This window comes from Gossypium raimondii, chromosome 10 (genome assembly GCF_025698545.1).
Source record: "Gossypium raimondii isolate GPD5lz chromosome 10, ASM2569854v1, whole genome shotgun sequence".
Taxonomy (NCBI): Eukaryota; Viridiplantae; Streptophyta; class Magnoliopsida; order Malvales; family Malvaceae; genus Gossypium; species Gossypium raimondii.
In genome coordinates, this window is record NC_068574.1 from 56,678,650 (window position 1) to 56,704,599 (window position 25,950).

Here is a 25,950-nt window from a genome sequence, read left to right on the forward strand (position 1 = left end):
AAGAAATTTGCAAATTTTCAAGACATTCCAACATATTTTGAGAAAAAAGCTCTCTGCAGGGAACCAGGGAAGAAGTGCATGTATATCTATGTGTATAATAAGCTTAACTATGCATAATGAACCCTAAAAGAGTATAATCAACAATATTGTGTCCATTTTGCACAAAGAATAAAAAAATATCGTGTCTCTTCATAATTACTCATTTGCCCTCTACATGCCAAAGTTCCTTAAACCTCCATTACCAATTCATATATGTATATGTATATGTATTTGTATATGTATATGCATACACACATATACCCAACATCGAAGGCAAAAACTAAAACATCATTTAACATGGTTCCTCCTGCAAGACATCCTCCTCCACTACCTATGAAACGACAATGAAACACAAGCCATGCACAATTACCTTCTGCATTGATCCCCCGAAAATGGCCTATCCGGGAGAAACAGCGCCTGCAAATGCCGATTCACAAAAGTGTTGCTGTAATAAGGAGAAAAGCTCCGCCAATACCATCTTACCTTGTTGCTACATCTCATGAAACAGCTGTCGATCACTACCCAAGCATCGTAGAGCTGGTGTTGTCAAAGCCACAAGGCGCAAGCTAGAAGCTAGAAGCTAGAATCCTTGCATTTCCTTAGGCAAAGCTTGCCCAAGTTGTATGAGTATAACAAGCTTAAAGCTCCATTACCAGTTGCATCAAAAATGAATTCATCACTCAAATACATATAATATATACACTAACATCAATGGCAAAAACTAAAACATCGTTCTTAATAAATACTCATAATAAATCACAATTTATTACATTATAAAATTACAAATTAACTTCATATTAACTAAAAACCCCAAAAAAGTACAATTTTTTTTTTCATTTTTGAGGTGAAGAAGATTGAGAAGGTGGCCAAACACTAACTTTTTCTTTCTCGTACTTAACGAACAAAGCCCCAACTGCAGCTACAAAATAAATCTGAATAAAGATAATTGCTGGCGTATGATAACTTATCACGCTCTTACCCGTAGCCAATTCCACTAAAACTAAAGCCGTCAACCCGAGAATCGCGATCCGTCCGTTTATTCTCTCGCTATATGGGCTAAACCCGAAATCCACTTTCAACCCATTTGAAATCGCCTCTTTTAAAGGCACCGGAGGGAGGTAGATGGAGGAGGAAGACGACGAAGTGGATACGGATCCGGATTTCTTTGATTTTCGGCGCTCCGCTTTCTTGCCGGCTCCGATTCGGTAACGGAGGCGGACTTGGGAGAGACGGGATTCGAATGGGTCGGATTCGGCTGAGGTGTCCGAGGAGGGGGCGGAGTCGGGTTCGGTTGATGAGTCAGCGTCGGAGTCAGGAGTGGCACGCGGGATAATGGAAATTTGGGGTTTGCGTAAAGCGAGGAAGAGTGCTCGTGGGGATGGGAAAGAGGTTGTCGCCGTTAGTTTGAGAGATGAAGCTGGTGGAGGAAGCGCTGCCGACATTTTCGGTGGTTGTTTCTTTCTTCACTTCAATCCACTTCACTGTGTCGGATAAGAAACGGAATCTGTCTATTTTTTTGATAAAAATAATTTATTTAGGTTGTGGATTTTTCTATTTTTTAAGTGGTGGAATTTTTTTTGCCCCAATTTATTTGCAATTTTTCTCATTGGAATTGTTCCGCGGACAGACACACTTCCAAGGAAATGTTCCGGTGGAATAATAATTTCGTTGTACGATATATTAACATCCATTGAGATCAATTCTCAATCCAATCCGATTTAAACAACCAAATCTGTTTAGATAATTATCCATTGAATCGGATTCGGTTTTTGCAACTAAGGATAATTTAAAACCTGGAAAAGTTGATTAGCACAGAAGATGATAGAACAACTGCAGGAAAGTAGTTCTTAATCACAACATTTCATAATCTAAAGTCAAGCGGGAAAATACTTGGGAAAATTGCCTTTTAATAATATCAAAACTCATCGTCTGTGAAATTAACCGCAAGGTCCCAGTAATGGCCCACTCCAGCATCAGCAAAAACCTTTCTTGCAGCTGCTTCAGTGATGCACTCATGAACAGAAAATCTGCTGAAACTTGATTTAGCAACGCTACCTTGCCAGACTAATACACACTTGTTAGGGGGTTTCTCTTCATCTTCATCTCCATCATCATCATTGTCGTTTACAGCTTCAGCCCAGTTTATTCGCCTAAGCATGAGCTTCCCGTACCTCTTGATGGACTTGCTTCCACCTTCCACAACTACAACGCTAATACCCTCGGAGATCACAGCACAACCGGTTAATCGGTTTTCTTGGGCATTAACATCAACTTTAAAGCTGGTCTTGGGATGTGAGAGGTCATTGATCCTGTAAACCGAAACAATGGTCTCCACCGTATTTGGGTCATCGAAAAGCTTCCTCTCTTTCTTCTCACGGCGCTCAGCAGGGGTAAGCTTGCGAGCGATGTTTCTATCCACATGAGCCTGTTCCCGCTCAGCAGCAGCACTACGGATTTCCATTTCAAGCTTAGTAGGATCTTGGGTAGCTTCAGATCCTAGAACTTTCATTAAATTGCTCAACTTAACTTTTGGCTTGGGAGGTTCTATTAGGCCCTGTCTAATCATCTCCTGTTTATCCTTTTCCCTTGCCAGCCGTCGCTGAGTGCGAAGTTTCTTCTGCTCCTTTTTTGTTAGCTTCAGGGGCTGAGGTGGAGGAGGAGCTGGCTCGGCAGGAGGCTCAATTGGTTTGGGATGCTCAACATAAATAGTAATCTTCTCCTTCTTCAGCTTATCTTTGGTCATAACACCACCATCAGCGATGTCATCATAAGAACCAGAAACTAGAATAGGCAGATCCCTGAAAAACAACAATAAACATTCCACCAGACATACAAACAATGAGAGCGAATGAAATGACAGTTCTAACTTGTAATGTCCCCTTTAAATTTTTAAATGATGAAATAACATATAAGATTGGAAATAGATTCCAGCGCTTTTCAGCTTTAAAAATATGATGAAGTTGCATGCCTTGACTCAGCTTGAATATTATCAACAAAATCCACATAGCCTTAACTAACATTGGTATCCAAACAAAATACTCATAAAGAATGAAAATGCAACCCAATATTTACAGCCAGCAGCAAGTAAAACAACAGTGACTGCTACGAAGAACTGCATTTCGGCAATAAATAAATCTTCCTCACATATAACACCAGCTGGATGGATTATTTGGGTTTAGTTTAACAACATGTTGAATCAACAAATATCTCCTAAGTGATTTAATTAATTAGAGGTATGTGAGCTTAAAGGTGTCCAATAATGAAAGTATCATCAACTTACCACCACTCTATTTCAGGAATTGGGTCTTTCAATTTCTCCTTTGTTATTCTTTCTGACACCTCAATCAAATTTGGATTTATATCAGCCTTTGCCTTTGCCAACTGTGCTTGCTTTGCCTTTAGCTCTTTTGCTTTTGCTTCACCAAATTGACTCTGTAATGAATAGATAATAATCTCAAAACCAGACAAAAAACTGATGGAAGAATCAGAGAGAGAGAACACAATACCTTCAATTTGATGATCTCAGCATCTTTCGACCATTTCCCTTCCTCTACAAACTGAAACGTCATCCTTTTTGGCCTAAGAAGCTTATCTTTATTGATTCCCATCCTCACATCAAAATGTGGGTTTGATTCTGCATCCACCTCTAGCTCAGGTTTAAGGATCTGGAATGAATCTTTCTTTTGCTTGTTAATATTGACCTGGAAAAATCAAATGGATCAGTTAAAGGCGGGCCCTGAAGGTAGCACAAAATTGCACTGGAAGTAAGAACATAAGAAACATTGCACCAAGACCAGAAAATTGACAAACCTTGAGGGTGCTAAGATTACTTGGTTTGGTCGCATTTATAATGTTACCATGTTCATCAATTTCTCTACCAAGCGCATCGACACGTAGAACAGGTGCCTTGGTTGGTTTCTGAGGAACCAGAATATCTGCTTGCACCTGTCCAGGGAACAAGTTTATTAGAGGAGCAAACTGAGGGTCCTGGCGGAATCCCATCTTAGCAGCCAATTCTTGAGCACGTTTAACAGCTTCTAAGTTTGATATTGAAGCAAGACCAGGAACAGCAGCCACCCCACCAGCAGGTGGCTTCATAGGGGCTGCTGCTGCAGAGGTAGAAGGAAGCACTGACGAGCTTGATAGTCCACTTGCAATTGCTGTAGTCACTGATGAGACTGGTCCCTCAACCGTTACACCAGTCGCCACTGAACTGGAGCCTGTGCCTTTATTCAACTACATATAACAATACCAATACAACATGAATATTTCAACCTTCAAACCTTCAGGACCAAAAGCAAAAAGATTAAGAACTTACCAAAGGTATCTTCTTCAGTTTCTCTGCTAAATCTTTCTGCATTTGTAAAGCCTTTTTAGCTTTGGCTAAGGCATCAAGAGAGAGATTTCCACCACTTCTCCCAACGGCAGAAGAGCCATCTGTACTAGATCCAGGAACCTCATGAGATCCGGTAATACTATATGCTTTATTTTCAGCAGTAGAAACGGAAGATACCTTGGTAGATGGCGAGTGACCAGTCCTTGGTAATGATGCCAGAGCAGCACCCTGCAGGTAGGGGAAAAGTGAATTCACATCAGCATAAACACTTACAAGTTCAGCAACATGCTAGAAAATTTAGCAAAGGGAACAAATTCCTATATAATATATTTCAGATCTCATTCTAACAATTGATGCATTAGCTAATCTCTCAGCTGTCTAGGTATGCTTGAGTAAGCATACAGTAAAATCAACAACTGTGAAATATTACATCAACAATAGGGTCAATGGAAGATCCCTAAGGAGAGAAGTTAATCAAATCCGTGACATTATAAAATCTACTTTCTACAGGCCTCAAATAAGCTGCAAAAGTAAGAAGGAAAAAACTATGCCTCCTCCAGCTATATAACCCTCTAAACAAGCAACTCAACAAAAGAAAAAGAAAAGAGAAAATTTGATAAACTTCTAAAATTTATGTACAAAGAACTAAATCACCACAACACGAAGCAGAATTATACAATATCCACTTAGAATAGTCATTTGAAATACAAAGAAAGGATTTTTACCTGTAACTAATGTATGACATGAAGAGAATTCAAAGTTCAAACAGGCACAAAACCACATAAGTTCTAAGGAACCAGACTATGTTTTCTACTCAAAACACTACTTATATACAATTCCACATAAATTAAGTTCATAGAAACTTCAAAAGATACAGATTACAAGGAAACAAAGAAATAAGGTTAATGCTCCATTAAAATAATTATTTTGCTACTTGGTTTTGTAGTATTTGCTTCTTATTTCCTAAAATGTACTTCAAATAAAAGAAAATGGAGAACAAAAGAAAATTACTAATAATGAAGTTCTAAACTCAACAAGCTTAGTATATATGCAACTATAAACTTCATGCATTTAGCAATTTTTAATTACTTAAATTTCTTATATGGTTTTGCATTTAAATGGCATTTTATTGCTTTTTCGCTTCAGAGAGTAATAAAATAGATATAAAATTAAAGGAAAATTAGAAAGAATTACATTTTGAACTGGATCACCACCACTGGCAGCATTGGAGAACTCAATTTCTTCTTCCTTTGCTTTATCCCCAAATTTTCTTCTCTCTCTTTTTACCTCTCTATTTCCTTCAGTAACTTTGGCCCTCTTCTCTCCTCTCTCCTCACTCTCTTCCCTCTCTTTCCTCTTCTTCTTCGCTTCAGCTTCCTCGTAGGAATCCTCACGATGCTTCCTATCCCTCGAACCCTCCCTCTCGAAAGATCTCTCGCGTTCTTCACGGCGCGATGATGAAGATTTACGTTCCGAACGACGGTGGGAATCGTGGCCGTGGTGATGGTCAGAGTCGAGGTGGTGGCTGCGGTGGTGCTTGTCGTGGTGGTCCCGGGACCGTTTGGTTGCGGGTTTCTCTTTGTCCATTTGCAGGGATTAGGGATTTCAGAGAGGGTTTTGGTTGTCCCTCTCTTGGCTATTTTTTCTATTTCTACCGTTTTCGTTGGGAACTGTTCTAAAATAACAAAATCTGTGCGTGTCTGTAGAGATGATCATGCGTTCGGCTACCCGACCCAGCCCGTCCGAAAAATAGAAGGTTCGGATAAAAATATAGGTTTAAAATATGAGTTTGAATAAACGGGCTGGGCCTTAAATAAAACTTTTTTGGCCTAGGCCTGGCTTTGCCCGGCCTGAATTATATATTAAATATATATTTTTTTTATTTTTAATCAAATATACTTTTTAACTTTCATGTTTTTAATCAATTTTTTTTTATTTTGCAGGTTTTTGATGTTATTTTATTGTTGTAAAATTTAATATGGGTCAGGTCGGGCTTAAGCTTAGCAATTTTCTTTCGAGCCAGGCTTGGACAAATTTTTAAGATCATATTTCGGGTCGGGCCGAGCCCGAGCCTAGAAAACGGGCCTAAAATTTTGTCTAGGTCTAGCCCGAACTTGGGCCGGCCCATGATCACCTCTACGTGTCTACAAGCTAAACGGCGTTGTTTTAGTCAAATTGACTTCCCCGACTCGTTTTAAGCTGGGGTTGGTTTAAATTTTTCAACCTGAATCAATTCGACTCGTTTGTTTTATTATTTAAAATAACATTTTAAAAAATCAGCAAATTAGTCGAGTTCAAGTTCGTCAACAAACCTGAAATTCCTTTTTTGAATTAAGCCTTAATCCGGCCTGGCCCAACCCATTAATAATTTTAAATTGATTTTTTTTTAAGATTATCTAAGCATTTTGTACTTTTAAGTAAACTACATTAATAGTTATTAATACATGGTATCTACAAAGGTGGAGAAAAAAAAAGAGTGTGTTAAGAAAGGTCAATTTACCTATTCTAGAGTTAAAAGTTATAAAAGTAGGGGATCAAATAAAGAAGGGTTCGAACTTAATGTGTTAGGGTTTTGTATGTAGAGAGAAGTCCCCTTACTATGTTGCACATTGAGGTCTTTATAGGTAAGTGAGAGTTCCCGAATGGTCCCCTCTTTGAAGAGACCATATCTATTAATAGTGGATAGCTTAACAAAGGGTCTCATTGAATGGTTAAGGATAGACGATCCCTCATTGGGGGTACAAGGCATACGGGTGGTCGATCACTGAATGGCCATCACAGTACAAGGCAGAAGGTTGCTTGCGAGTGTCTCTTTGGTAGGTTATCATGTTGCCACGTGTCATTAAAAAAAGTAGGGGTATAACAATACTCCTCCCAATCGAGAGGTAGGTTATAAAGTGACTTTGCTTTAAGACCATCCGCAAGTTATCCTCGAGACAACCACGAGCAACCCTTCCCCCTTGTACCATCTGGATGGTCACTTAGTGACCGACTACCTGCATGCCTTGTATCCTCACATGCGAGATTGTCCATTCTTAACCACCTGGTAGGACCCTCAATCCATCCGCTATTAATGGATATGATCTTCTCAAAAGAGGACCACCTAGGAATCCTCACTTACCTATAAATACCCCAAGGTGTAACATAGTAGTGGGGCCCTTCTTCACACACAAAACCCTAACACACTAAGTTCGGACCTTCTCTACTTAAGCCCCCTACTTTTTCAACTCTTGACCCTAGAATAGACGAACCAACTTTCCTCCTTCTCCACCTCTGTAGATTCCATGTACCAACAGTAGTCACCCAACTATGGATTTTTTTCTTTTTTGGTCACCTAACTATGAAAAGTTATAAATTGGTCACCCAACTATTAGTATTTTCTTTCTCTTGGTCACCCAACTATGAAAAGTTATAAAATGATCACTTAATTATTCAGTTTTATCTTTTTTGGTCAACCAACTATCTAGGATTTTTGGGTGTTCCTATTTTTACATTAGCCAACTAGTGACAAAAAAAGAGACAAAATTGAATAGTTAGATGATCATTTTATAATAATTCAAAATGTAATTTTATTTGCTTTAAAATAAAAAATAAAACAATTAAACTAAATTCGGGTTGAAATCAAAGTTAGAGCCAGAGTCAAAGTCAGGTCTCCTGTTAAATTTCGAATTTGGGGCAGATTTTTTTCTTTAAGAGTTGGGGTTGAGATGATTCATCAAGGTTCAAGGTTAGTACAAATCTACCCTACCCTGTTATCATCACTATCCAACACTTATTGGTAAATCATATCTCTTTATCCCGAAGTAATCCTAATTCATAATCCTACCTGAATATTTTTACTCATAGAACTAACATGGCCATGTGTTTGTCATGTTCTTAATAAATATTTATATAGAACTTAATTATTCTTGATAAAGTAGTACCACTTTTTATGTTCATATACATAGAGTTTATTTTTTGTTTATTGCTTTAAACAAAAATAATCAATGAATTATGTTAAAAGGATTTAACTCATCTTCTGTATGCAATGGATCACACTAGTTTTCATAACATTATTGTTTAAAATGGATTTTATTAGTGCATCACATAATAATAATTTGTTTTTATATTTTTACTTTATAATTAAACGATTTTTATTAAAATTGGGTTTCCATTATTAGTATCTAATATTAAAGGTTTTAAGCTCATTTGTTTTGTACTAATACTTACCAAATCCTTAGTAATCATTTAGGTGAAAGATATACCAAATTGCTAGTAAGCAATTATTCGTTAGAGTTTGTTTCTTTAATATAGTCAAGCTTTATGCTAATATGTCTAGATTTATCATTGTATGCTTTAAAGAAAACAACCGATTTTTGTAAGAACAATATGAGCGGTTATAACTGCTAAATGTGACAACTAAAGAATATAACACCAAAGCAATTGATTATACAATTCCATTTCCACCTGTCTACAGGGTATTGCCCAAATATACAATCCATTATCTTTAACCTCATCTCAATAATGATTTAAGTCATGCCACTTATCAGTGTATCAACCTCATTTTTACAACTAAGATTTAGATCTCTTTCTACCGAGCTTTCTTCCCAGAAAATTTAGTTTATAAAACTAAGTGACTCATTTGTTTTACTTACAAACATCACTCTCAAACACAATTCCTAATATACAAATTAAGTGTTAAAAACTCTTTGTTCATTATATCCATGTAAGTCTAGAAAATAAAGCTTTTTGTACTTGCTAACATAAAGATGAATCACAATCACAATCCCCACAAATATAGCCTCAAAACAGTTTTGAGAGTATCCTAATAAGGTTAGGATTATTTAGAGATCTTTAAGATAAGTTTTCAAGTTAGTCATTCAATCTCCTTAATACAAGGGATCCAATTCGACCCAATGCACTATTATTTATTGCTCCAGATGATCAATATATGAGACAACATGCATCCACGAGATCAACAAGATCGTGGCCCAACTATTTTGCTTAAAAAAATTATCAATTTCAAACAAGGCAAGTTATGAAACCTGAGTAATTACAAGTGCAGTTCTAACTTCAAAGAATTTTAATATTATTTTCCTTTTAATTTTCAACAATTAATTTGTAATTATTTAAACTTCTCAAAAGCTTCATCTTTTATTTTAATTAAAAAAAAGCATAGGTAAAATGAAAATAATCATTAATGAACATTATAATTTATCTCGTTCATCCTCTTGGAACATACCATTTAAGTAAAAAATATGAAAATGAACAAGTTCTAATAACTAATGATTTCTTTCAACTTTTGTAAGGGTTTCTTAATATTTTTGCTTCCATACAAATTTCAGGTTTTTCCTTATATTTTTTTTGAAAAATTTGTAATAATATATAATTTAAATTTCCTAAACTATCATGTCATAAAACAAATGTATGCTCAATGATATGAGAAAAAATAATATTTATTTCACTAATACTTAATATTAACAATTTAACATACCATGACCATCATATGAGTAATATTTTGGACAAATACATAATTTCTAGAAACTATAACTTTATCAAACTCTAATACAATTTTAAGTTCATTATTGCACAACATATGTGCAGATAAAAGACTTTTCCTAATTTCAATTACATGAAATACATTAAATAATTTTAGCTTATATCTCGACGTAAATTCAATTAAACTGATCCATTTCCAATGATCTTAGTGACATTGTAGTTCTTCATTAGGATCTAGTATGGTCTTTACATTTTTCACGTGCCTTGAATTGTCTCTAGAATCCAACCACCATTTGGAAGATTTTATTGCAGTAGCCATATGAGCTTCAATCTCCATGCGAATTTGCATTTTAGCTACCATTACTATAGGTTTCTTCGTATATTGTTCAGCATGATTAGTTGTGTTTGTGCCTACAGAACCATAAGTAGTCTTTTTTTTTCTCAAAAATTTTAATCTACAATTCTTTTTGCAACGCAAACACATTTCATTAGTATTTCTTTCTTTAGTTCATTTGAATCTCTCTTTCAAATTCAAGGCTCTTTTTACTTTTCAAGAACTTCTTTTCACTAATAAAATTTCCAGTCGAACAATAATGAGTGCATCTAGAGGTGATCATGGGCTGGGTCAGGTTAGGGCTGAGCTCAGACAAAATTTTAGGTCTATTTTCTAGGCCCAGTCTGACCCAAAATATGGACCTAAAAATTTGTCCAAGCTCGGCCCGAAAGAAAATTGCTAAGCCCGAGCCGAGCCCGGCCTGGCCCATATTTCGGGCCTATATTTTTACCCGAACCCTCTCATTTTTCAGCGGGCCGTCGAGTCGGGCCGGATAGCCCAACCCATGATCGCCTCTAAGTGCATCTCAAGTGCGATTTTTAACCTCGATTTCACTTAGTTTAAAGGTTAGAATTTGCAACTCAAGTACTTGATTTACAATAAGTTTTATACCAGTAATGGTAAATTCAAAAGATCTTAATGTAAGAAACTTGTTTTATATATTTCTTCTTGTTTCTATAAGTGTTCTCAAGTGCAATTCATGTTGCTTTCAATGGAATCATATTTCTATAGGGGTCATCCAGTTGATATGTATGGAAATTTAATACATATTTGCAACAAATGTGCTCCTCTTTTAGGCTTTTTGCTTTTTGCTTTTATTGTAGCTTTAGAATCTATAGGTATCTCCTCTGGAAGTGGCCGGAGATTCAAATGAAGAACATAAAAAATCTTCAATGTAGATAATAAATCCACCATTTTGTCTTTTTGTCTTATGTAATTTGACATATTAAACATATCTAACTCGACCACTTCTTAATTTTGGAAATGAACTTTTCACTACCGAATTACATAAAGTATAAAAAAATATATTATTTATTCTCTTTATAATCAATATTTGTTAATAATGTATGACTCTGCTAACATTGCTAAATACTAACACTAAACATAAAGCTTTGGTGGTTAATCCTTCTAATGACCGGATGCCTTTTTTTGATGAAAATCACAATAAACAGAAACTAGAGGTGATCATGGGTTGGGTTACTTGGCCCGGCCTGATGGCCTGTCCGAAAAATGGGAGGGTTCGGGTAAAAATATAGGTTCGAAATATGTGTTTAGGCAAAAAAATAAGGCATGTTTAGAAAACGGGTCAGGCCTCGAGTAAGACCTTTTTGGCCCGAGTCTGGCCCAAATTATATATTAAATATTTTATTTTTATTTTTAATCAAATATACTTTTTATTATATATATTTTTTAGGCTTTTAATCCGAATTATATATTAAATATATAATTTTATTTTTAATCAAATATGGGCCGGACTGGGCCGGGCTAGGCTCGAACTTAGCAATTTTCTTTCAGACCAGACTTGGATAACTTAAGAATCGGGCCTAAAATTTGTTTGGACTCGACTCGACCTAGCCCATAATCACCTCTATACGAAACTCACAAAGCAAGCGAATATAGCCTTTAATGTAAAAAATGTGAAGTTTTTCAATCTAAGAATATTTTACTCAATTTTATTTTAACCTTCATCTTGTCAATACTTAGGTTTCATTCGAATTCCATCAAAACATCCGTGCACAAGTTTTAAGACAATTTTCATTTCAAATTCATCATAATTTGATGTTTGGATAACGACACAATGATGGGTATTATCAACTGAACTCTTATTTTTCAACTGCAGGTAAAAAAGTCCATTGGATTCAATAGGCCCTTTTTTGACAATACTACTTTTATTACACGTGCTTATGATACCAAATAGTATGTGATTGATAAAATGTAATTGTTATGAAAATTATTTTACAATGTTTGGCATACATTAAAAAGTGTTGAGTAAAATATTTGAAAACTAATGTTATTTTATAAAATTGCCCTTATCAAATGAAAGGATAGTGTTCATATATTTTAATGATTTTTATTCACAAATATTTATATTAATTTAAAAGGTATAATTTTCTCACATTTTGATCAGATCTGTTGCATGAATACATCTGAAAACAACTTGCATATTACCTCAGTATTCTGAAGATGTACGAATTTGCAAACATTTTTTTCTCCTTACATTAAGATATAAATTAAAGTGTATCCATATATTAGATATATGTATTGATATTATCTTAATACTAAAATTTGATATAATGACAACATATTTTAAAAGATAGTAAAAGAAAATAAAGATATTTGCCTAGTGATACAACTATGACTTGTTAAAAAGGGGAAGAATAAGGAAATTGAATATCCTGAAACAAAAAATAAGACGCATTTGGAAGGGAAAGAATCAGTGTGAGAGATTTTAAAGAGATCAAATTATGAGGGGAGGAAATTAATGGTGGGCCAACCATGAAGGCTAATGGAAAAGATCCACCATCTACCATTGAGAAAGGCCGGTCCAAAGAGATAAGGGTAGGAGAAAGAAAGGGAAATGGGCCTTGGATCCCACCTGGTTTCAATTCGGTCTTTATTAGTGCACATAGCTGTGATCATTAAGGACGACAATACATTAGTCGGCCACTTTATTGCTTCTTTTTCAAAACATTCCATGCATGCAATGAAGAGGGTTGGTACATTTATGCATGAGATGATCAAGTGTGGGTTTAAAATGTGAAAAAAACAAAGTCGTGCCAAATCTTTAGGGCCATTGCCGTCTGAATGGATTGATTCAGTGTGGTACATTTTATTTATTTTTACTTTCCATCCCATGAGAAATTAACTCTCTGACTAATTATTAAGGGGCAACTTTCCATTAAATTCCTAGGGCATGTTACCTTCCAAGGAAATAAAACAATTTGTGCATACTAAATATCGGAATTACGTTTCAACTAATTAAATTCCTTAAAAATGATAATTTTCCATCATACCAAGTGCTTTGCCTTCATAACTATATTTGAATAAAAACATGACTCATTACTTTAGATGTACAACACTCAGTCTCACCACCAAGTTGTTTTTGTTTTTATCATTCATCCCAGTGACTTAAACATAGTAACACATCATGAAAGGTGATTGTACCTGAGAGGTTCCTCTAGGACCTGATAAAACTAGTCTCTCCAACATTAAATAGATTAATTTAATCCCTGTATTATTAAAAAAATTAAATAATGCCAAATTGAAATAAATTTAATATTTACTTTTTAGTAGAGTTAAGATTTTTAAAGTTTGTATAGTTCCGTGACTAAAATATTTTGTTTGAAATTGAATTGTAATCGTAAAAATAATTTTCAAACCTTTTTATACTATAAATGTTAACTCTATTATAATTTAGACTTATTTAATTTTTAATAATATAAAGACTAAATTAATTTATTTAATAATAATGAGAATTATTTAACTTGGTCCTTATTACCTATTGTAAAATAAGTAAATAACAACTTCAATGGCCAATAAAAAAATATTTTTTTAAACCTTTTATTATTACAAAATTACATAATTAGCTATAAGATAAAAAGAAAAGGAAAAGAAAAAAAAATCTGTTAGTCACAGCACGTCGCATCATCCTAGAATTCCACATTTAACGCCGTCGTTTTCTTACACTTCATCATTTGAACAAAAAGTACAATAACGATCGAAGAACACATTTTCCCCCATTTCCTGTCTCAGAACTCCAAAACCCTAACATTTCCTCACAGAAAAAAATAGAAAATAACGAAAGAAATTACTTAAACCTAATTGCATTGATCGACCTAGCGGTAAAGCTAGAAAATAAGCGAAATGTCGTGGCTGAGGACGGCGGTGAACAAAGCGGTGGAGGTTGGGAACAATAATAACATCACGCGAAACATCAAAAACTATGCCGATACCGTTGTTCATCATGCTGGTCAGGCTGTTGCTGAAGGAGCCAAACTCTTTCAAGATCGCATTGTAATTTCTTTTTTTCCATTCATTTTTGTAAATGTTATTTATTTGCAGTTTGAGGTTTTCATGTTGCAATTTCATGCTGAATGGTTTTTTAGCTTGAAAGGTTTGCAATGTTGATTTTCTTTCTTAAAATTTGAAATTTAGAGTTATTTTCATAATAATTACTTTGTTGTTATGGAATTTCTAGATTATAGTTTTAGCGTTTTCATTTTGGTTTAAAATTGATTGTGTGTTTTGGTTGTTCAGTTAGAAGATAATGAAATGTATGTAATAATCTAAACAGGTTTTTTTTTTAATAAATCAACAAAATGCGATTAAAATCGAATTATAATTGGAGAAATGTGTCTCTTTGGCGGAATAAATTATTTTTCTATACACTAGCCACATCTATATACATATTTTACTGAATTTTTTTGTTTAATTTTAATTGGATTTGGCAATTTCCCTTTCAAGTAATATTGTTATGCTGTTATTTGGTCTAATGTTAAATGTGGCTTGTGATGTTGTAAACTGATATTAAGTAAGAGCTTTGTGATTTAGTCAGTTGTCACATCAGAGTCAGCTGTCATTTCTGACTTGATTTAATGCGCTCCTAGATAGTTATTTACCTTGTTTACTTTTAGAAATTCTTTTTCCTGTTGTTGGTATCCTATAATATTGTTATTGGACTTGCTTAAGTTGTGTGGTTATGCAGGGGTCTCATAGTATCAGGAGTGTAAGGCAAACTGTGAAAAGATTGGAGGAAGCAGCAATCTCTTGTAGGGGTTTTGAGAGAGCTATGCTGCTGAGAAGATGGTTGGTTGCACTTAAAGAAATTGAGAAGTTATCTGAAGGCAGTCAAAATAGCCTCGAGCAAGTTCTTGCTTCTGATGAAGCAAAGGACACCCCAAAAAGGCCGTCACTGGTGAGTTATTCCTTTTGTTAACAAACACCAAATTGAATGCAGTGAATTAAGTTAAGTGTTACTTATTGAGTTGTAAATTAAATGTTTTTGTCAATGTCTGCTCAACAAGGGGATAGGTAGGTTCACTTTGGTTGCGTAGTCTGAGATCAAATTATATTGTGTTTCTTTCATGAGTTAGGTTAAATAGTTTAATATACCTTATTGTCATATCCTTAGATTTCCTTTTTATTTGTTGCATGAAGTGTATTTTTATTTGTTACATTTTGAAACTAATGCTGTTGATTAATTGTTTGTGTGCCTGAAATAGGTTCAATTGCTGAACTAATGCTACATTTCGAATAAGTTTCTTGTGTCATGACTCTATCTTTTGATCATTTTTAATGATCGATAGGTTTTGTATTATGACTCTGATTTTGGGGATGCACCGATGAATTTTCAAGAGGTTTTCCTTCAAAGCCAGGCTTTGGAGTGCATAACAATATCTATGGTATGATTTGATATCTTGGTCATTTGTTCCTATTTTCTTTTTGATCAGAATTCATCAAGATAATGTAGAATCTTGAATGTATCATAAACATTTTTAGACATTTATTTCCATGCTTTGCTAGCATAGTTATTGACTAATTTTTAGAGGATTAGGCATTAGATGAAGTTTTGGAAAAGTCAACATTTCAGGTATGGTCATTCTGGATCTAAATCTTTCCCTGAAAAAAAAAACTAAAATAAACAATCCGGATAGTTCATTTGTTCCTATTTTCTTTTTAATCAGAATTCATCAAGATAATGTAGAATCTTGAATGTATCATAAACATTTTTTGACATTTATTTCCATGCTTTGATAGCATAGTTATTGACTAATTTTTAGAGGATTAGGCATTAGATGAAGTTTCGGAAAAGTCAACATTTCAGGTGTGGTCATTCTGGATCTAAATCTTTCCCTGAAAAAAAAAAAAAAATTAAAATAAACAATCCGGATAGCTCATTTAAATAAAGAAAGATATAAAATATTTTATCATGGGCCTCGTTAAGTTTTTGATATTTTTAATGATAACTGAGTAATGATTTTCCAAACAAAAACAAATGAATGCCTAATTCCTGCACTTCACGAGGTTTATAACAGCTTTACTGGAAATTGTTCTTAGTCTTGAGTTCCATGCAAGAACTGGAGCTTTAATCTTTAAATGTTCCCTAAGATCATTAAATCCTATCAAACACAGTAAGCTATGAAGCTGCTTCAATACCTGTTATGCTTTATGCTATCAAAACCATAAAAACAAAAAAAACTTTAGTGATACATTTACTGAGCTCAGTATGGCATTAAGTAGAAATTTTAATGATTGAATCATCTTCAAGGAAAATTATAAGAAAGCTCTTAGTTTGTTGTGTTCTATCAATATAAGTACATTTAAGTTATTTATAGATATGTTATCTTTTCTGCTGGAGTATCTTAGATGTCTTCATGTAAGATTGTATGTTTGATTTTCTGTAATTTTTATCTAGCCATGTTCAGAATTTGTGAGACCTTTTTGTCATTATTAGCTAACAAGTTAATATCATGAATGAAAGAGCTTACTATTTCCAAAGGCATGGACTTCTGTATTGAACTTTTATGCTTTTGGAATACCTGATCATTGAGGTTAACGCAGGTTAAATATTTTCTATGTTTCAGATTATTGAAGCTCCAAATGAGGAAGAGATTTCTCTGCTCCAGGAGATGTTTCGGCAAGTCCTCTCACTTTATCTCTATTGATTTATTGTAAGCTGGAATGTCAACGTTGAGGATTTGCCATCACAGTTTAAAAGTGTCTGTTTCTAACATATGCAGAATAATTTCATTTTCTGCCTCTTCTTGTATGTTTTGTTTGGTTAAGTGGGACAAATAATTTATTATTATGAACATTTAGCCTGAAACTTAAATAGGATTTTGGTAATTTCCTTTAATTAAATAATAATACCTGCAGGCTTTGCCTTACCGGAGGAAAAGAAGTTCACAATGCTGTAGTCAGCAGTATACAGGATCTAGCTTTTGCCTTTTCTAGCTACCAAGATGAAGTGCTGGTAACTTGTTGGAACCCATGCTACATTCTGAATGCAATTTAGAAAGATTCAAAGTTTAATGTATTCCCTTCTTTTTTTCCTCAAACATGGAAATTTATAGGTGAAACGGGAGGAACTGCTTCAGTTTGTGCAAAGTGCCATAACAGGGTTGAAAACCAGTGCAGATCTTTTAAGGTAGTTCAAAACAAAATACTTCCATTTCCTGTCCTTCTGCCCATGTTATAATGCGTACACTTCCCTGTTATGTTTTCTCTACTTTGGCTTTGGGTTCTTGGTTCATGTTTCTGACAATGCCAACATCTTGTATGTTTCTGGACTATTTTACTCCGGCCCTTCATTTTTCCTAAAATACCCATGTCCAACACCCATATCCAACGTCTATCTGGATTTGGGTATGGAGGTAAGATTCTCCAACTATATAATAAAAACTGAAAAACTTTGAGCATACCTGTGATGGATGATACCCGTATTCAACACTCTTGAGTGGGTGACGTAGCTTTTGGCAGTGTCTAATTGAATTTTTCTTTAATAATTATAGTGTAATTTTCCCTCTTAAAATGAGTTTTAACTTCTAATAACTAGCTAAGATATTTTTGTAGGCATGAATAAAAGTTACTTTTGATCATATTTTCATGTGCCCAGTTTGCATCTATGTTGGCATAAATCTACCTGCTTATCCTATTTTAACAGAGGAGGATTCAATATCATATTTTTTGGCTCATGTTGTGTAGCTACCATATTTTCCAGAAACTTTAGATATTGAAATTTGAGGTTTTTGATTGCTACACTTACTTAAGCAAGAGAAATTAATATTTTGTATCTTTTAATCTCCAATGACAGATCGGATATTGAAGCTTCTGATTTGAAGAAAAAACTCAATAAGTTGAGCACACGAAAAGAAGGTCATGATAATGCATCAGAAAAGACTGCTAAAGTGACTATTGAGGTGAGCAGTGAGTTTAATGTGAGCTATGGTAAACTTTGCTTATCCATTTTGTGGAAGTTTGGAATTTATAGTGTATTGTATGTTAAGTAGAAAACCTGGTCTAATGTCAGGGAAACAATTTTCAAAATTCCTGTTAGTTTTCGATCTGGACAAATCAAATTGCTAGTATAACATTATACTGGTTTAATTTGCTTGTTTATCTTGCAGTTGCTTGACGCTAATTATTTCTTTTTGCTTCATTGTTGCTCTTGCATATGGTTCTTTAAAGTGTCACTTGTTGAATAATCTGTTTGCACTTGATAAAGCTGCAAAAGAATGTGTTGGATTTCTTATTGGAATAAGTGTTATTTGATATTCCTTTGCCACAGAATGGTATGTTCTGGGTGTTTCCCAGACTTCTCTCTCTCTCTCTCTCTCACAAAAAACCAGCTTAGACTCTTAGTTGAGTGACGCATGAGCTTTTAAATATTATTTTTTTATTTCAGTAATATTTATAAATTTTTGACATATTATGGATAGCCAAGATTACAAGATACCGTTAGGGTTTAGATCTAGGGCTAAAGATTATTAGTCTCTCTCTCTCTCTCCCTCCCTCCCTCTCTAGCAGAATAGTGATGTTCTTATTATTGTTACTGATTACCCCTGCAAATTGTCTTTATATGGATTGAACTTTATCTCATTTGCTCTCATTTTGGTGCATCTTGATAACTCATATATACAAAACAAAAAACCAGCTTAGACTCATAGTTGAGTGACACATGAGCTTTTAAATATTATTTTTATTTCAGTAATATTTATAAATTATTGACATATTATGGATAGCTAAGATTATAAGATACTGTTAGGGTTTAGATCTAGGGCTAAGATTATTAGTTATCTTTAGGGTTTAAATCTAGGGCTATTAGAAATTTATTTGCTAGAAAGTGTATTATAAACAAGTAGTAAAATATTTATTAGCCAGAGTATTATTATTCATATTGTTTTCTTTGAATTAATAGAGAGAAACTAGAGGTTTTCCACGGCCCTACGTTTTCTAGAGTTCCATATTCTTTCTTACCCGTTTGTTCAGCCTTAATTCCATTGGTTTACTGTTGTTTCCCCCTAAACCACATCAATTTTGGTATCATAGCCTAATTAGATCCTAGGGTATATATTAGGGTTTACTTTTAAGGTGAGTTGGATACACTCGAGGTCAACAAAGAGGAAATCAATGTCAAGAAACATAATTGAATGCAGTGCAACATGTGATTGAAGAATCATCATGTGCAATTTATGCTTGGTTGCGACAGGAACAAGTGGGAACCCATATGGAGATTCTGGAAGGTGCCCACATCTAGTTTGACATTCCAGAAGGTAGTTTCCTTGATAAATCTGATCTTGGTGAGGAAGAAAACCCCATCATGATTATGGACTGCAAGTTGTGTAGTACGAGGATTGTTGGAGTGGTTGGTACCTGCCCTTGAATTAAATGAGGGTGGAATTAAATTTGAAGTTGCTGATGTTCTTGGCAGGATGCATCTCGAAGATCGAGAGCATGATATGCTAGAACCTAGAGCTCTATCTGATATCTAATTCTACAAGCTCTTGTCGACAGTTTGAAATCAAGTTGACAAGGCCTACTCCTCCCCAAAGAAAAATTAAGAAGTCCTTAGTTTTTTTGGAGCTACTCATGTTTCTAATCTACTAGCTGATTATACGTATTTAGTGATCTTTACTGTGGCTATGTTTCCACTTAAACAGATAGGAGCTTCTCAATACATTTCCCCTGAAAGAAAATATGACATCTGGACAACCTTATCTTTGTGGCAGGCTCTGAGAGAAGCACTTGCAGATATACGAAACTGTTCCACATTGGAAAAGATTTTACTGAAAAAGAAGTCTCTAAACAACGGAGACTCTCCTGAGATTCATGCTCAAAAGGTATATATTTCTTGATATTTGGTTGTTTCCTGATTAGGTTACTATGCATGAATATGTATATGCAACCTGCTTTCTATTAAAGTTTGCTTCATCTAGCTAAAATATTTAATTTAGGGGTTTATCATCTTTTTGCAGTTGAAGCTAAAAAATTAGAAGATGGGTTTCTGTTTTAGCAAATGCAGCATTTCTTGGGGCGTCTATTTGTAACTTGCTACTTTATATTGTCTCTTTGAGCAGGTTGATAAGTTGAAGATCTTATCCGAATCTCTTGCAAGTTCCTGTGCAAAAGCTGAGAAACGCATATCAGATCACAGGTTTGCCAAGGATCTTTTAGAGTTGTTCTGAGTAACTTTTGATTTTATCAATGCTGTTACTTTAGAATAGCAGTTGCGTTTATATGTGATATATTGTTTTATGTTAAAGGGTTAGTGAGGCCTGGCTGATTCTTTTTTTAAAAGTATCTCATTAGGTACTATAAGAAAATTTTCAGTTATTGATGTTCAGTTTGAAATTGTACAATTTACTTTGACCTTTTTTAGATATCTCCTATTTGAAAACTTCCAAGAAAGTATGAAGATTATTATGAAAACATGGGTTGAAACTTTGACAGTGACCAGAATTCATGGTTGCTTTAAGAGGATGTCTGCTTAAGTCTTTGGTGTGATTTATATCTCTTATGTCTTATGTATGACCTTTGACCTAAATTTCCTTCTCGATCTTATTATTAATGATGAAAAGGTTAGCCTTGGGCCATGCTAATTGGCAAAAATTGTTTGAATCCTGTCTTTGGTGATTGCTTGGGGGTGCTTGCCTGGAATATTTCTACTTCTGCTTAATATTTGGATTTTGGATGAAATTCTTGAAGACTGAGCACTGAAGCAACATATAAAGCAATCTGAAGCTCTTTATAACTGATTCTGCTTTGAATTTTCTAAATATCCTCCTGAAATATGTTATTGTTGCATACTGGTCATTGGTTTTATTTTTGCCAGACTTCAGAAGGAGGAGGCCCTGACTGTTCGTGTAGCCAAAGCAAATGAAGCTGAAGGAAAAGAGAAGGTTGTATACTTGCACTGATATGTTCTCTTTGTCTGCACTGCTAGATAAAAAGGAAAATCTTATCATCTTGCAATTTAGGTTAGAGTACAATATTTGATTGCAGGAAGTTGTCTGGAACTTGATAGCTAGTTGTTTTCTTATTGTCTATAATCAAATGTGATGTCAAAATCATGATCTAGTTTAGGTAGATCTGCTGCGGAGGATTTTGTACACTTCCTAATCAAAGGCTGATGACATGGGAGGTTTAATATGGAACATGTCAAATTATTTACTGGATGATATTATCTAAAATTGGCATTCAAAGGATTATTTCCATATTTTCATGATTTCATGCATCATGGTACTGCATAGCAGTGATAATGCTGTTATTAGATGCCATTATATGCTGTTCAAAAAGTCTCCTAGGGGACATTGGTATTGGTTAGAAGATGAGCCTCGATTCGGTGGTCTTATTTTTGCATCTTGAGGATGTGGGTTTATGTGATGGGAGAGGGCTAGCTCCATTTGTATAGCTTAAGCATTAAGGCCAAATGCATGTTCATATATATAAAAAGAACTATTTATGTTGTAGAAATGAAGAAAGTTCCATTCTTTAAGGTTTATTTGTCTGTTTTTCCTAGGATTTCATTAGCATCATAAACTATGTAAGCTTTTCACTGAAACAATGAAAACCATGCAGATCTGGGCAAACCAGCTTGTGAGTTTTGGCGTATTAACTTGTTTTAGATGAAAAATCTGACATTTTCTGCCAATGAATGATACCCAGGAAATAGTAGCTGAGATTTCAGTGCTTGAGAAACAAAGAGATGAACTTGAAGCAGAGCTGAAAAAGGTTATTCTACTGCATTCTGTTTCTAGTTGTTGCTTACCCATTGGAAAATTTATAAAAATCTCCTGCAACGTGCTTTTACATGTTTTTTTCTCTTTACCTTCATATATAGTGAATTGTTCCCTCTTTTTACTTTAATAATTTTTTGTTTCTTTTATTTATACTTGTTCATGTTGCTGGAGGTGACTGTATACTTTACTGAAGCAGATCTTTTGTATATTTTTACACTTTGTGGGTGATTGGCGAAGTTCACAAGTTACTAAAGCTTTGCAAATAGATTGCTATGGCATATATAAGAATGATTTATCCATACAGTTTATTTCATTATTCTACTTAAATAATTATAATTGGCTCCACTTGATTGGTAATGAGTGGTTATTATTTCCAATTATGAAGTAGTGAAGCTCCCATACAACCATGCAAGCAATGTGGCTTTGAAAACTTTACGTTTTCTGTGTTCATGCTATGGAAATTTCTATCTGTTTATTAACTTCCTATAGTGTAAAAAGGTGGATTCTGGGTTCTGGCCTTTACGATTTTGGTGGAATGTGTGTAGGTTAATATATCGTTGGCTGCTGCTAATGTGCGTCTACGTGATGTCCGGGAAGAAAGAGATCAGTTTAACGAAGCTAACAATCAGATTGTTTCCCATTTGAAAACAAAGGTGTGCATGTGCGTGCTTTTACCTAATTTCTGTATTAATCATGTAAAGCTAAAATTTATATAAATTACTCCATCTTGATAATTTTACGTTCTGTCTCATGGTTCGAAATTCAAACATCTGATAACTCTTTTTGACATGTTAACAGGAAGATGAATTGTCAAATTCCATTTCTGCTTGTAGAGCAGAAGCTGAAGTTCTCCATACATGGATTAATTTCTTGGAAGATACTTGGCTTATCCAGTCCACATATGCAGAAACTAAGAACAAGCAAGTCGAGTATGTAATCCAACACTCTTCTTCTGTTAGGACAATATGTTTCTAATTATCCTCCTCCATTGATCCTGTTTTTCGAACTCCTTGCATTGAAGAAAGAGAATATTATGAAGTCTGTTCTTAATTCTATTAATTTAATACTTAATACTGGATTCTTTTAATTTTTTGGTTGATACTTGTTTGCATTTTCCAGTGAGGAATTGGAGCAACATGAGGATTTCTTTGTGGACTTGGCCCTTAATCTTCTCTCTGATTACAAGGTATTCATTGCATTCTGACTGATGAAGCACTTTGTGAACCTAAGTTGTGGTTAATTCCCACCTTTGCTCCTTTTCTCTTTCTCTCCCATGCATTGTTCTGGGAATCTTTGTACTCTTTTGCAGAAAGAGCTGACCCCTTCTATTAGTCGTATCGGTAAATTTGTAGAGAACCTGAAGAAGTTAAATGAGAGGTAATCTGTATCGTTTGAGATAAATAATTCTGGCCTACTTATTTTTACTGCAATTTCTAAATCTTTATCCCCGACAAGACAGATCAGAGAAGGCTTCTGGTCCAAGTGATGAGGATGCCAAAGAATTAAACCCGAGGAAACATCTTGAGGAGGAATATTTGGATTATGAAGCCAAGGTACACTCAGTCCCCGCTGATGCATATTTTCTCCCTCCCTTTTTTCCTTCTCTCATTTATTTTCTTTTAGAGGGTTATTTTTTTTATTTTGCAACGATGAAACCACATGTTGCTTCATTAATTATTATTCACTAGTTTTATTCACTTTTTGTTTAAATCCCTGTGTCTTTTTTCCTCTTACCATTGTCGAGTTCCCTGTTTCAGATTATTACTACCTTCAGTGTGGTGGATAACATGAAAGATCAGTTTTGTAAGCATGAGACACTCTCAAGGTTAGATATATACATATTGCATACAAACTCATCCTTTCCAATTTCTATGTGCACTCCTATCCTTGCGTTTTCATGATTCCCTCTAAATGGGGTTTGTGAATCCATTTTCTGGTCTTCTATCCAGGAAAGGTGACCCTAAGGTTAAAGAATTATTCAATGATATTGAAAAGTTAAGAGTGGAATTTGAAGCTATTGAAAGGCCGACATTGGAAATTGAGACTCCGAAGATTGATACTCCTAACGAGAATATGCAGATGGTTCCGGAATCGACACAACCTAAACCTGATAATACAAAGGCAAAGACTGAAGCACAACCATTGCTGGATCCTGCAGCAGAATTAGCAAAGCTGGAGTCAGAATTTGGGAAGGGTAGCCAAGACTACTCGACTGAGGAGATAGGTGATTGGGAGTTTGATGAACTTGAAAGGGAACTGAGAGCTGGTGATACTGCGCCAGGCAAATAGGTCAGGTAATTTAACCTTGTGGAAACACGGTCAAAATTATCTTATATATTATAATAGGCAAGCCCTTGTGCTAGTATGACATGTATTGATATATGTATAACCTGCATTCTAGAATCAAGGTTTTCACTGTTACCTCTGTAACATTGGATGAGGTCTCAATTTATTCATTCTTATGTAAATACCTGTAATCCTGGAATTCGTAGAAAACATGAATCTGTATCAGGGTTCATCTCTTCACAGTTTACTGTATGATTTCTCAAGCGTTGAAGAATTCGTAGGTCTGATAGGGTTGGGTTAGATGTGAAAGGTTCAACTTTCTTTTTGAGTTATTAGGTATGAGTCGGATTTGGCATGCAACTGTATAAGCTTTCTCATATTATTTAGAAGCTCATACTCTTGCCCGAATCTATCTCGATCACGACAGCCACAAAACACAAAACATCGCATTGTTTGAAAGTGTGGTATTTGTCACTAGGAAAAGGAAAAGAGGCAAAAAGAAAGATGAATGAACTGAGAGGCTTTTGGGGGGGGGGGGGGGAGGTTTCCAAATAGTGAACCCCAATGAAAAAAGAAAAAAGAAAAGCTGTAACGAAAAAAAGGGTTTCCTGATATAGAAATTTGGAATTTGTCTTATCTTTAGCATAACACCATCATTTTGCAGGGGGCCTCCATTGCTTTTCAACAGAACCTAGTGGGATGGGAGAGATTGAGAAATTTCCAACCCCCACTATTTCTTCCAAAAGGTTCTTTTCTAGCAACTGTGCTGTTTTCTGTTTTTTACTCTGCTTTTTGCTGGTGCCAGTGTTGGCCGGATAACTGGCAAACGATGCCCCTCTTCCGGTCCACTTTGAAGGAAAAAAAAAGAGGTTAAAAAGCCGAATATATTATGTCAAACGCATATCCATATCCAGGAACTCAGATAATAGGATACGAAATTGCTTTTAACTTTTGGTTTATGGTTGCTTTATTTAGGTCTAGTAACCCATTGCCTTGTTAAAGACACAAGGTGTTGAGCAAGGGAGGGTTTATCATAATTATGCCCCATATCAACTTAGCAATTCCCTTCTTGTTGCTTGTTTTGGACACACATTTTTTCTTTACCCACGTAAGGGGGAAAATGATAGGGGAAAATGGTTTCAATAATAGAGATACATGAAGAAAATGGACAAGGTACAGTTTATCATAATTATGTCCAGTAGCTAAGATTTTACAAATTCACCAGGACCGGCTTGAGATTTTTGCTATTTCATATAATACTAAAAGCTAGTTTCTAATAATTTTATTTAAATTGGATGCCTAGCTCAACTTAGGTTGGGTTTGAGTAGGGAAGGTAAAGAAATCCTAGTCCATAAACAGTTAATGGGCGGCAATTAATTATTCAAGGAAATGATATTTGTTTAGAATTAACCTTTAAATCGAAAGGACTAAATCACTTTTTTATGGAAGGACTAAATCAAAAGATTTGGAAAGAGTGCCGTGTCCAAAGGTCGGTTTTACTTATTCTTTGAATAAATAATTTTTTGGTTAAATTTTGTTATTAGTCCTTGTACTATGTATGAGTTGTGGATTTAGTTTACTTAGTTTGACCTTTTTTAGTCTATGCTTTTCAAAATTTGAAACTTTAGCCCCAAGTAACTGTTAAATTCATCATGTTAGTTCCGAGATCATATGCACCAAATATATTATTACATGTAATTTTATGTCAGCTTGTTTTCATAAGTTACAGAAAAGCTATT

General features: G+C 34.7%; 3 protein-coding genes across 6 annotated transcripts; 1 reads left to right on the forward strand and 2 right to left on the reverse strand.

Moving 5' to 3' along the window:
* Positions 1-751: 751 nt before the first annotated feature.
* Positions 752-1,598, reverse strand: LOC105776784 (uncharacterized). Its single transcript, XM_012599695.2, has one exon. The coding sequence runs from the start codon at positions 1,479-1,481 to the stop codon at positions 873-875; it is 609 nt and encodes a 202-aa protein (XP_012455149.2). The 5' UTR covers positions 1,482-1,598; the 3' UTR covers positions 752-872.
* Positions 1,599-1,756: 158 nt separating this feature from the next.
* Positions 1,757-6,045, reverse strand: LOC105776783 (protein RDM16). 3 transcript variants are annotated; one of them, XM_012599694.2, is made up of 7 exons: positions 5,570-5,750; positions 4,553-4,603; positions 4,358-4,481; positions 3,850-4,275; positions 3,546-3,740; positions 3,320-3,471; positions 1,757-2,837 (listed from the first exon to the last, which is right to left on the reverse strand). In XM_012599694.2, the coding sequence occupies exons 1-7, from the start codon at positions 5,599-5,601 to the stop codon at positions 1,955-1,957; spliced, it is 1,863 nt and encodes a 620-aa protein (XP_012455148.1). In that variant the 5' UTR covers positions 5,602-5,750; the 3' UTR covers positions 1,757-1,954. The 3 variants fall into 3 exon arrangements, with proteins under 3 accessions (XP_012455148.1, XP_052477895.1, XP_012455147.1); XM_052621935.1 differs by having other exon boundaries at positions 4,358-4,476; positions 5,570-5,668; XM_012599693.2 differs by having other exon boundaries at positions 4,358-4,603; positions 5,570-6,045.
* Positions 6,046-13,884: 7,839 nt separating this feature from the next.
* Positions 13,885-24,458, forward strand: LOC105777255 (uncharacterized). 2 transcript variants are annotated; one of them, XM_012600407.2, is made up of 18 exons: positions 13,885-14,201; positions 14,893-15,102; positions 15,494-15,589; positions 16,772-16,824; positions 17,064-17,160; positions 17,261-17,334; positions 18,001-18,106; positions 19,916-20,026; positions 20,264-20,340; positions 21,019-21,085; positions 21,852-21,917; positions 22,471-22,578; positions 22,724-22,854; positions 23,045-23,111; positions 23,235-23,302; positions 23,385-23,478; positions 23,683-23,750; positions 23,875-24,458. In XM_012600407.2, exons 1-18 carry the CDS (start codon positions 14,052-14,054, stop codon positions 24,212-24,214), a joined length of 1,983 nt encoding a protein of 660 aa, XP_012455861.1. In that variant the 5' UTR covers positions 13,885-14,051; the 3' UTR covers positions 24,215-24,458. The 2 variants fall into 2 exon arrangements, with proteins under 2 accessions (XP_012455861.1, XP_052478180.1); XM_052622220.1 differs by lacking the exon at positions 13,885-14,201 and having other exon boundaries at positions 14,954-15,102; positions 15,410-15,589.
* Positions 24,459-25,950: the final 1,492 nt, after the last annotated feature.